At 41.3% G+C, this 13363-nt stretch overlaps 1 protein-coding gene across 1 annotated transcript; it reads left to right on the top strand.

Moving 5' to 3' along the window:
- The first annotated feature begins 2993 nt into the window (after positions 1–2993).
- On the top strand, positions 2994–3593 carry LOC138373519 (sperm acrosomal protein FSA-ACR.1-like). The gene has a single exon (XM_069339732.1). It carries the CDS (start codon positions 2994–2996, stop codon positions 3591–3593), a length of 600 nt encoding a protein of 199 aa, XP_069195833.1.
- Positions 3594–13363: the final 9770 nt, after the last annotated feature.

The raw sequence follows: 13363 nt of genomic DNA, 5'->3' as shown, positions 1-13363 counted from the left end.
GCTTGTCTTACATACTCGCATTTGGGTGAGGTGATATGTTGAAACAGTTTAGGATGAGATGAACAAACTTTTGACCAACACAAGACAGAACACTGTTTAATAGTGTTACGGACCCGAGCCCAGCGTCCGAGCACGGAGCAGTGACGACCGCGCCATCTGTGGGTCAGCTCCCGAAACCCCCTCCAAATGGACGACGCCATCTAGTGAGGACGAGATATACTGGCCACAAGGACTAGTTTCCCGTCCTGATCAGCTCATAACACAGCCGCTGCTGACCTCTGGTGAGGTGGCGCTTACACAGCAACGCCATCTATGGAGAGGATAGGTGGACGTTTGTGTCTAAGCCTGTGAGTGAGGTGCCCTAGAGTGTAACTAGTACTGATGACGTGTCTGATTACAGAGTCGACCTGGGACTGCTGTAATGGAAGTTGGATCAGTCTACCCAAGGCAGCCGTAGAACCTCCACGCATTTGCTGCTGAAGCTGAGAGTCACCCCCCAGATGAATACTGTTGTGTTAGCCTCCCTGTGACGTGGCAGTTGAGGAATTGTCGTACCCAGGGCTGACTGGTGGAGAAGACTGGTCACTGGGGTGTTGTGGTGAGGAGAGTGATCTGTGAAATCACACGAGGCTCCTGCCTAGGGCTCGCAACCCTAGTATCGGTCGTGGAGTGGCCTACGCATCGTTGCTGATTGGAACCTGCCAGCTACAGGCTGGATTTGTGGTTGACGGCCTCCACGACGGTACACCCAGTGGGACTGTGATTTGGCTGGCCTGTGGCCGGGGTAGACTCGCTAGGAGAATCCAAGGATTCGTCGAGAGGCCACGAGAAGAGGATCAAGGGCTAAGCATCGTTCAGCACCGTGGAGCATCCCGTGTCTTCTAAGAAGTTATTATTGTAAATAAGTGTAGTAATAGCAACCCCGCTTGTGACCTTTTATATATTTTTTATGGTGATGGTAATTATATATTAAGTTTAGTTAATTTGTATCCCTTCCCCTTTAATTTATTTGCGTTAAGGAACACACCTCTTGAAAGCCACTACTAGCTTGGGGTCGGATACCCTAACTCTACTAACATCAGAGAAAGAACCCAGTTGCGACCCATTAGGGCCGTAACAAATGGGTATAAATTGGATAAGTGAAACGGAAGAATGGAAGTAACTGCATAGGGCCTATTGGCCTAGACCTCCTCTTGATGCTTCGATATTGGTACAGAGTCTTGAAGTGGGTAGAATATAGTTGTGCATTAATTAGCTGTTGATTGCTGGTGTTGACTTTTTGATGTGTAGTGCCTCGCAGATGTCAAGCTGCCTGCTATTGCTGTATCTATCGATGATTTCTGTGTTGTTTGTTAAGACTTCTCTGGTGATGGTCTGGTTGTGAGAAGAGATTATATGTTCCTTAATGGTGCCCTGTTGCTTATGCATTGTTAATCCCCTGGAAAGAGGCGATTAACAATCGCCTCTTTCGAAAGAGGCGTTGTTGTCTTGCGTATGTACTGAGTTCTTTGGGGCTAACAGTCCCCAAGTGGACATTTGAAGGCATAGACGACGTTGGTCTTTTTTTAAGGCATTCTGCTTTGTGTCTGAAGAGTTTTTCATGAGTAGGTTGTCCGTTTTTTTGGTTCTATAGTATTCTTTCATATATATATATATATATATATATATATATATATATATATATATATATATATATATATATATATATATATATATATATATATATATATATGCCATCATAATTATTGATTTAGCTTGCAGATGATGAGTCACAATAATGTGGCTGAAGATATGACGACCAAACCACACACCAGAAGATGAAGAAACGACAACGTTTGGGTCTGTCCTGATCCTTTATCAAATTGTACGAGTTGATAATGGTTCAAGATGAACCGAAATGTTGTCATTTCTTCACATTGTGCTGCGTGGTTTGATCATTGATTTAGCCTGTAAAAAGATAGTAAAATTAAACTAAATAATAATTAAGCAATATAAAAGAATTATAATATTCTGGGCATGTGAGAGCTACCTTGTTCCAATTTAGATCAGTGGTGGCTGTATAGCAAGTAGAAATCACAATATTTACCATCACAAGTTAAACTTCCCCATTTGGAGCAAACAATTTTTACAGCTGCATCATTTCAAAATAATGACTTCAGACCATATTTCCAAAACACACTAAAAATAACTAATGCCACTTATATGTAAATCATAATATACCAACTACCATACCATTCAGTCAAAACACCAACACGATACTACTTATGACTTTTGGGTGAAGATTACTGTAACTTTTTTTTTCTCCCTGCATCAAAGATTTCTTTGTATGACGAGCAATTAACCTGATGAGTGTATCATCTTGTGTATAATAGGTGGATGCTTCCTTAGTTAAATGTACTGTTTAACGCAAAACCTGCTCTCAAATTTGGAATTCCCCTCCGATATAGTGTCTAAATTTGTTAATAAAACATAATATCTAGGTATAATTTCAGTGATAATGGAATGAAATGAACAAGTCTCAAAAACTTTATCATGCAGAAATGGACACCGATTCCGGGATGATGGTTCCCTGCATCAAAACAAGATTTATTTGGATATATAAACTGCACTGCACAATCTACAATCAATTTTAGTAATAAAATCCCAAAGTCAAGTGGCGCAATAACACTTATAAAATACCTCCCACAGCATTTAATACAGCATTGAAATAATGTCTAGTAAATGTGCAAGAATGAATATAAACAAACTCGGTATAAAGTATGTCTCCCATCCTGGTCTAATAAACAGTTATTAGTTGCAAATGGATCAGCAACTTTCTGAATGTAGGATTAAAGAACTATGTCTAAAATTGGTCAAATGAGGCAAATCAAATCATGGTTGATTTGCTGGCTGATGCTTCCGATTAGAGTTTAAAAACAGGAGAGACTAGAAAATGATGGTAGCTACTAGAAAGAATCAAGTTTTGCCTATTGGTCATTATATTACACCATTGTATGTGTGACGTGCCATCCTGGGAGGTGGCAGAGGGTGATGTGCCATCCGTGGAGGTGGCAGACGGTGATGTGCCATCCGTGGAGTTGGCAGGGGGTGGCGTGCCATCCGTGGAAGTGGCAGGGGGTGATGTGCCATCCGTAGAAGTGCCAGGGGGTGACGTGCCATCCGTGGAGGTGGCAGAGGGTGATGTGCCATCCATGGAGGTCGCAGGGGGTGATGTGCCATCCCTGGAAGAGGCAGGGGGTGATGTGCCATCCGTGGAAGTGGCAGAGGGTGATATGCCATCCGTGGAAGTGGCAGGGGGTGATGTGCCATCCGTGGAAGTGGCAGGGGGTGATGTGTCATCCGTGAAAGTGGCAGGGGGTGATGTGTCATCCGTGGAAGTGGCAAGGGATGTTGTGCCATCAGTGGAAGTGGCAGGGGGTGATGTGCCATCCGTGGAAGTGGCAGGGGGTGATGTGCCATCCGTGAAAGTGGCAGAGTGTGATGTGCCATCCGTGGAAGTGGCAGGGGATGTTGTGCCATCAGTGGAAGTGGCAGGGGGTGATGTGCCATCCGTGGAGGCGGCTGGGGTGGAGGCGGCCACATGTATGAGGTGAAGGTTGGGGAGATGACCACATGTATGAGGTGAAGGTTGAGAAGATGAGCACATGTATGAGGTAAAGGTTGGCGAGATGAGCACATGTAAGAGGTGAAGGTTGGGGAGATGACCACATGTATGAGGTGAAGGTTGGGGAGATGACCACATGTATGAGGTGAAGGTTGGGGAGATGACCACATGTATGAGGTGAAGGTTGGGGAGATGACCACATGTATGAGGTGAAGGTTGGGGAGATGACCACATGTATGAGGTGAAGGTTGGGGGGATGACCACATGTATGAGGTGAAGGTTGGGGAGATGACCACATGTATGAGGTGAAGGTTGAGAAGATGAGCACATGTATGAGGTGAAGATTAGGGGGAGATGAGCACATGTATGAGGTTAAGGTTGGGGAGATGACAACATGTATGAGGTGAGGTTTGGGGAGGTGACCACATGTATGAGGTGAAGGTTGGGGAGATGAGCAGATGTATGACTTGCAAGACACAGTAACAAGAATGATGAAATAAGAGGATAAACTAAATGCTAAACCAAATACAAGTAATGTATCGGATCAAATGCCAACTTTCAAAATGAGTTGTCAGATGCCGTCACACACCGGACTTGCAGAAAGAAGCAAAATAGATGGAACAGGACAATGTACGTGACTAATTCATCAAAAGGGGTACGCCAAGAAAATTAATATTTTTAATATTTAAAAATTTTCAAGGTATATCATTAACATCAAATACATTAATTTGAAGGTGATTACAACATTTATTTTAGAATATTAATTTTTAATGAAATACATAACATTGAAATTTCCTACTAAATTTTGAAGTTATACCAAATAAAACTCTGTTCAAGCTACACCATTTATTTTAGGAACTAGTATGACATTTTTTACACTAACCACAAACCAAGAAATTATGACTCAAATCTTCATAGAAATAAGAAAAAAGTTTAAAAGCTCTCTAATCTGATAGTAAATTATTATTATTAGCATCTTTGATACTATTATCATTATTATTATTATTATTATATTATTCTATACGAATAAAATAATGTCAGTTTTCATCTTGCCTTAACCCAAGTGGCAACACGGTGAATAATCTCCCAAGACTCAATAAAAGACTCCCAGGTTTTAAGAACAATGTCTTTGAAAAACAGATCCAGAAATTCAACAAATTTGCACTTGAGAAACATTATTTATTAAAAACATTTTACATGCATCAATACAAAGTAAACCCCCGTGTATTAAAAAACATGATTTTGATAGGATATCATAAAATAATTTCCCTTTTCTACTGAGAATGCATGTCTGGCAACACATCTATCGAAGACACACTAGTCCAGACGAACGTTGCAATATACAAAAGAAAAATCTAATGTTCTTGAATTTAAAATGTTCTGCAATGCCCTGTCTAAATTCATCATTTCACTCGCCATCTGCGATGAAGATCAAGTGAACCTGCCTGAGGAAACTGTGCGTTACTGTCCACAAGTGGCTAAAAAATGAGGGAACGCACGCGGTGCAGTCGAGAAAATGCAAATTCGTAAAAAAATCTCACAAGTAGTGTTCATATCATAACAATAACAAATTTACTAGCCTTAAATATACAAAAGCTCTTAATGTGAGCATTATTACTTATCAATGCTGATCAAACAAACCAAACGTTTTCAAAGGGAAAATTATCACACATTGACAGAACAGAGTTTTTGTGGTAAATACTGTACTAAAATCACTGAAGAGAATTGCTGAAATATACAGGCAAACGTTTAACTAGCATTATTGATATGATAGACCCCATTTATACATGCAGCATTTAATTGCTGCACTATGCTAAAGCCCCCATGTACCCACAAGAGTTTTATAACTTAATTGTGTCCAAAATAGTAGCGTGACTGATATGTGCACCACCAATCAACTGACCCTGGTTATTACAATTATATTTAACCAAACTATATTTAACTGCATTTTCTCTACTTTTCATAAATAATTGAAATAATTTTTTTTCAGTTCCTAACAAATTCAATGCATTTGTTGACCAAACCACACACTAGAAAGTGGAGGGACGACGACGTTTCACAACCGACTTGTGAATGGTCCAAGATGGACCGAAACGTCGTCGTCCCTGCACTTTCTAGTGTGTGGTTTGGTCGACATATTTCAGACACGTTATTGTGACTCCTCGTCCTCAGTGCATTTGTGACCTACTATAATGACTCAAAATTGTATGACCTACATAAAAATTATATGATGTCCATACTATAAGTAGTATGTACTTATAAAGTACATACTACTAAAACAGAATGTACTTTAAACATACTAATTATGTCTAACGTTGTATTTAAATTACCTTTACTTCTTTATCCACACATCAACATAACCTACTTGATATGGTGTAATAAATCAGTTCTGGAAATAAAGATTTTGTCTCAGCAAAATTTCTGGATTTTTTTTAAGATGTTATGCGTAGTTTTCTCAAGCATAATATATGACCAGCCACCTTCACAGATTAATAAAAACTACAACTACGGGTTCAAAAGTTTGCCAATTTCCTATATGAATGATGCAGCATCTACTGACAATAAGATTTATATATACTGTATATATATATATATATATATATATATATATATATATATATATATATATATATATATATATATATATATATATATATATATATATATATATATTATTAAATATGACCGAAAAAGTAAGATTAATAATTCTAACACGAATTTTCTCAATCTTTCGTACATTACGCTTCACTGTTGGAGGTAAATCAAAAATCACTTCTCCAAAATTCATTTTTATTTCTAGTCTGACGCGACACGGGCGCGTTTCGTAAAACTTATTACATTTTCAAAGACTTCACAAATACACAACTGATTAGAACGCGTTTCTCTGATTTTATATCTACATTTGAGTGAGGTGGGAAGGGTGATGTGGCATTAACACAAGACAGAACACTAGGGGATATTAATAGGGTATTAAAAGTATCAACACAAGACAGAACAGAAACAATGGGTATTGAATAGAAGTGTTTGTAGAAAGCCTATTGGTCCATATTTCTTGATGCTTCTATATTGGAGCGGAGTCTTGAGGGGGGTAGAATATAGTTGTGCAATAATTGGCTGTTGATTGCTGGTGTTGACTTCTTGATGTGTAGTGCCTCGCAAACGTCAAGCCGCCTGCTATCGCTGTATCTATCGATGATTTCTGTGTTGTTTACTAGGATTTCTCTGGCGATGGTTTGGTTATGGGAAGAGATTATATGTTCCTTAATGGAGCCCTGTTGCTTATGCATCGTTAAACGCCTAGAAAGAGATGTTGTTGTCTTGCCTATATACTGGGTTTTTTGGAGCTTACAGTCCCCAAGTGGGCATTTGAAGGCATAGACGACGTTAGTCTCTTTTAAAGCGTTCTGTTTTGTGTCTGGAGAGTTTCTCATGAGTAGGCTGGCCGTTTTTCTGGTTTTATAGTAAATCGTCAGTTGTATCCTCTGATTTTTGTCTGTAGGGATAACGTTTCTATTAACAATATCTTTCAGGACCCTTTCCTCCGTTTTATGAGCTGTGGAAAAGAAGTTCCTGTAAAATAGTCTAATAGGGGGTATAGGTGTTGTGTTAGTTGTCTCTTCGGAGGTTGCATGGCTTTTCACTTTCCTTCTTATGATGTCTTCGATGAAACCATTGGAGAAGCCGTTATTGACTAGGACCTGCCTTACCCTACAGAGTTCTTCGTCGACTTGCTTCCATTCTGAGATGTGGCTGAGAGCACGGTCGACGTATGCGTTAACAACACTCCTCTTGTACCTGTCAGGGCAGTCGCTGTTGGCATTTAGGCACATTCCTATGTTTGTTTCCTTAGTGTAGACTGCAGTGTGGAAACCTCCGCCCTTTTCCATGACTGTTACATCTAGAAAAGGCAGCTTCCCATCCTTTTCCGTCTCGTAAGTGAAACGCAGCACGGAACTCTGCTCAAATGCCTCCTTCAGCTCCTGCAGATGTCTGACATCAGGTACCTGTGTAAAAATGTCGTCAACATACCTGCAGTATATGGCCGGTTTCAAGTTCATGTCGACTAAGACTTTTTGCTCGATGGTACCCATGTAGAAGTTTGCAAACAGGACACCTAGGGGAGAACCCATGGCGACCCCATCTACTTGCTTATACATGTGCCCATCCGGGCTCAAGAAGGGTGCCTCTTTAGTACAAGCTTGGAGTAGTTTCCTCAGAATACTTTCTGGCATGTCAAGAGGAGTACAGGCTGGATCACGATACACTCTGTCAGCTATCATTCCGATTGTCTCGTCCACAGGTACGTTGGTAAACAGCGATTCTACGTCCAACGAGGCTCTTATCCCTGTGGCCCGTGCGCCTCGCAGTAAGTCCACAAATTCCTTTGGAGACTTCAGGCTGAAGGCGCAAGGAACATAAGGAGTCAGCAGGCCGTTGAGTCGCTTCGCCAGTCTGTACGTGGGTGTGGGTATCTGGCTAATGATTGGCCGAAGTGGGTTTCCAGGCTTGTGCGTCTTGACATTTCCATACGCATATCCAGGTTTATATTCCTCAATGATCTTTGGCAGGTGGAGTCCGGATTTCTTGGCGTTCACAGTTTCGATCAGTTTGTTGACCTTTGCTTTTAATTCGGCTGTAGTGTCCTTCGTTACCCTTTGGAACTTAGTTTGGTCAACAGCCGAATTAAAAGCAAAGGTATATATAATATATATATATATATATATATATATATATATATATATATATATATATATATATATATATATATATATATATATATATATATATTTATGATCGATGTTTCCTTCGGGAATCTTAATTTTAAGATGAATAGGAAAACCAGGGATATACTGAACATCTTGTTTCAGATTCTTTACTTTAAAATGCATAACGTTTCGAATACTTCTCGTATTCATCATCAGATCTAAAAGAAAAAACAGAAATCACAATCACAATTGTGATTTCTGTTTTTTCTTTTACATCTGATGATGAATACGAGAAGTATTCGAAACGTTATGCATTTTAAAGTAAAGAATCTGAAACAAGATGTTCAGTATTTCCTGGTTCTCCTATTCATCTTAAAATATATATATATATATATATATATATATATATATATATATATATATATATATATATATATATATATATATATATATGTATATATATATATATATATATATATATATATATATATATATATATATATATATATATATATATATTTATGTATATATATATATATATATGTTGTACCTAGTATACCTAGTAGCCAGAACGTCGTGCTCGGCCTACTATGCAAGGCCCGATTTGCCTAATAAGCCAAGTTTTCTTGAATTAATATATTTTCTCAATTTTTTTTCTTATGAAATGATAAAGCGACCCATTTTATTATGTATGAGGATTTTTTTTTTATTGGAGTTAAAATTAACGTAGATATATGACCGAACCTAACCAACCCTACCTAACCTAAACTAACCTATCTTTATTGGTTAGGTTAGGTTAGGTAGCCGAAAAAGTTAGGTTAAGTCGAAAAACAATTAATTCATGAAAACTTGGCTTATTAGGCAAATCGGGCGTTGCATAGTAGGCTGAGAAGTGCATTCTGGCTACTAGGTACGACATATATATATATATATATATATATATATATATATATATATATATATATATATATATATATATATATATATATATATATATATATATATATAACTATATATATATATATATATATATATATATATATATATATATATATATAAATATATATATATATATATATATATATATATATATATATATATATAACTATATATATATATATATATATATATATATATATATATATATATATAACTGAAAACTCACACCCCAGAAGTGACTCGAACCCATACTCCCAGAAGCAACGCAACTGGTATGTACAAGACGCCTTAATCCACTAGACCATCACGACCGGACATAATGAGGTGATAGCCGAGGCTATTTGAACCACCCCACCGCCGGCACTCGGATAGTTATCTTGGGCATAGCATTTTACCAAATCACCTCATTCTTTGGGGCACACGTGAGGAACACAAATGCGAACAAGCCTGAATGGTCCCCAGGACAATATGCAACTGAAAACTCACACCCCAGAAGTGACTCGAACCCATACTCCCAGAAGCAACGCAACTGGTATGTACAAGACGCCTTAATCCACTTGACCATCACGACAGGACATAATGAGGTGATAGCCGCGGCTATTTGAACCACCCCACCGCCGGCACTCGGATAGTTATCCTGGGCATAGCATTTTACCAAATTACCTCATTCTTTGGGGCACACGTGAGGAACACAAATGCGAACAAGCCTGAATGGTGCCAAGGACAATATGCAACTGAAAACTCACACCCCAGAAGTGACTCGAACCCATACTCCCAGAAGCAACGCAACTGGTATGTACAAGACGCCTTAATCCACTTGACCATCACGACCGGACATAATGAGGTGATAGCCGAGGGTATTTGAACCACCCCACCGCCGGCACTCGGATAGTTATCTTGGGCATAGCATTTTACCAAATCACCTCATTCTTTGGGGCACACGTGAGGAACACAAATGCGAACAAGCCTGAATGGTCCCCAGGACAATATGCAACTGAAAACTCACACCCCAGAAGTGACTTGAACCCTTACTCCCAGAAGCAACGCAACTGGTATGTACAAGACGCCTTAATCCACTTGACCATCACGACCGGACATAATGAGGTGATAGCCGCGGCTATTTGAACCACCCCACCGCCGGCACTCGGATAGTTATCTTGGGCATAGCATTTTACCAAATTACCTCATTCTTTGGGGCACACGTGAGGAACACAAATGCGAACAAGCCTGAATGGTCCCCAGGACAATATGCAACTGAAAACTCACACCCCAGAAGTGACTCGAACCCATACTCCCAGAAGCAACGCAACTGGGATGTACAAGACGCCTTAATCCACTTGACCATCACGACCGGACATAATGAGGTGATAGCCGAGGGTATTTGAACCACCCCACCGCCGGCACTCGGATAGTTATCTTGGGCATAGCATTTTACCAAATCACCTCATTCTTTGGGGCACACGTGAGGAACACAAATGCGAACAATCCTGAATGGTCCCCAGGACAATATGCAACTGAAAACTCACACCCCAGAAGTGACTTGAACCCATACTCCCAGAAGCAACGCAACTGGTATGTACAAGACGCCTTAATCCACTTGACTATCACGACCGGACATAATGAGGTGATAGCCGAGGCTATTTGAACCACCCCACCGCCGGCACTCGGATAGTTATCTTGGGCATAGCATTTTACCAAATCACCTCATTCTTTGGGGCACACGTGAGGAACACAAATGCGAACAAGCCTGAATGGTCCCCAGGACAATATGCAACTGAAAACTCACACCCCAGAAGTGACTCGAACCCATACTCCCAGAAGCAACGCAACTGGTATGTACAAGACGCCTTAATCCACTTGACCATCACGACCGGACATAATGAGGTGATAGCCGCGGCTATTTGAACCACCCCACCGCCGGCACTCGGATAGTTATCTTGGGCATAGCATTTTACCAAATAACCTCATTCTTTGGGGCACACGTTAGGAACACAAATGCGAACAAGCCTGAATGGTCCCCAGGACAATATGCAACTGAAAACTCACATCCCAGAAGTGACTCGAACCCATACTCCCAGAAGCAACGCAACTGGTATGTACAAGACGCCTTAATCCACTTGACCATCACGACCGGACATAATGAGGTGATAGCCGAGGCTATTTGAACCACCCCACCGCCGGCACTCGGATAGTTATCTTGGGCATAGCATTTTACCAAATCACCTCATTCTTTGGGGCACACGTGAGGAACACAAATGCGAACAAGCCTGAATGGTCCCCAGGACAATATGCAACTGAAAACTCACACCCCAGAAGTGACTCGAACCCATACTCCCAGAAGCAACGCAACTGGTATGTACAAGACGCCTTAATCCACTTGACCATCACGACTGGACATAATGAGGTGATAGCCGAGGCTATTTGAACCACCCCACCGCCGGCACTCGGATAGTTATCTTGGGCATAGCACTTTACCAAATCACCTCATTCTTTGGGGCACACGTGAGGAACACAAATGCGAACAAGCCTGAATGGTCCCCAGGACAATATGCAACTGAAAACTCACACCCCAGAAGTGACTCGAACCCATACTCCCAGAAGCAACGCAACTGGTATGTACAAGACGCCTTAATCCACTTGACCATCACGACCGGACATAATGAGGTGATAGCCGAGGCTATTTGAACCACCCCACCGCCGGCACTCGGATAGTTATCTTGGGCATAGCATTTTACCAAATCACCTCATTCTTTGGGGCACACGTGAGGAACACAAATGTGAACAAGCCTGAATGGTCCCCAGGACAATATGCAACTGAAAACTCACACCCCAGAAGTGACTCGAACCCATACTCCCAGAAGCAACGCAACTGGTATGTACAAGACGCCTTAATCCACTTGACCATCACGACCGGACATAATGAGGTGATAGCCGAGGCTATTTGAACCACCCCACCGCCGGCACTCGGATAGTTATCTTGGGCATAGCATTTTACCAAATCACCTCATTCTTTGGGGCACACGTGAGGAACACAAATGCGAACAAGCCTGAATGGTCCCCAGGACAATATGCAACTGAAAACTCACACCCCAGAAGTGACTCGAACCCATACTCCCAGAAGCAACGCAACTGGTATGTACAAGACGCCTTAATCCACTTGACCATCACGACAGGACATAATGAGGTGATAGCCGCGGCTATTTGAACCACCCCACCGCCGGCACTCGGATAGTTATCTTGGGCATAGCATTTTACCAAATTACCTCATTCTTTGGGGCACACGTGAGGAACACAAATGCGAACAAGCCTGAATGGTCCCCAGGACAATATGCAACTGAAAACTCACACCCCAGAAGTGACTCGAACCCATACTCCCAGAAGCAACGCAACTGGTATGTACAAGACGCCTTAATCCACTTGACCATCACGACCGGACATAATGAGGTGATAGCCGAGGGTATTTGAACCACCCCACCGCCGGCACTCGGATATTTATCTTGGGCATAGCATTTTACCAAATCACCTCATTCTTTGGGGCACACGTGAGGAACACAAATGCGAACAAGCCTGAATGGTCCCCAGGACAATATGCAACTGAAAACTCACACCCCAGAAGTGACTTGAACCCATACTCCCAGAAGCAACGCAACTGGTATGTACAAGACGCCTTAATCCACTTGACCATCACGACCGGACATAATGAGGTGATAGCCGAGGCTATTTGAACCACCCCACCGCCGGCACTCGGATAGTTATCTTGGGCATAGCATTTTACCAAATCACCTCATTCTTTGGGGCACACGTGAGGAACACAAATGCGAACAAGCCTGAATGGTCCCCAGGACAATATGCAACTGAAAACTCACACCCCAGAAGTGACTCGAACCCATACTCCCAGAAGCAACGCAACTGGTATGTACAAGACGCCCTAATCCACTTGACCATCACGACCGGACATAATGAGGTGATAGCCGAGGCTATTTGAACCACCCCACCGCCGGCACTCGGATAGTTATCTTGGGCATAGCATTTTACCAAATCACCTCATTCTTTGGGGCACACGTGAGGAACACAAATGCGAACAAGCCTGAATGGTCCCCAGGACAATATGCAA

This window comes from Procambarus clarkii, chromosome 42 (genome assembly GCF_040958095.1).
Source record: "Procambarus clarkii isolate CNS0578487 chromosome 42, FALCON_Pclarkii_2.0, whole genome shotgun sequence".
In the NCBI taxonomy this organism is placed as follows: domain Eukaryota; kingdom Metazoa; phylum Arthropoda; class Malacostraca; order Decapoda; family Cambaridae; genus Procambarus; species Procambarus clarkii.
This window is presented reverse-complemented; position numbering and strand designations above follow the sequence as displayed.

Excerpts from the sequence above, each read along its gene's own strand:
- LOC138373519 (XM_069339732.1), top strand. The coding sequence starts at position 2,994 with ATGTGTGACGTGCCATCCTGGGAGGTGGCAGAGGGTGATGTGCCATCC.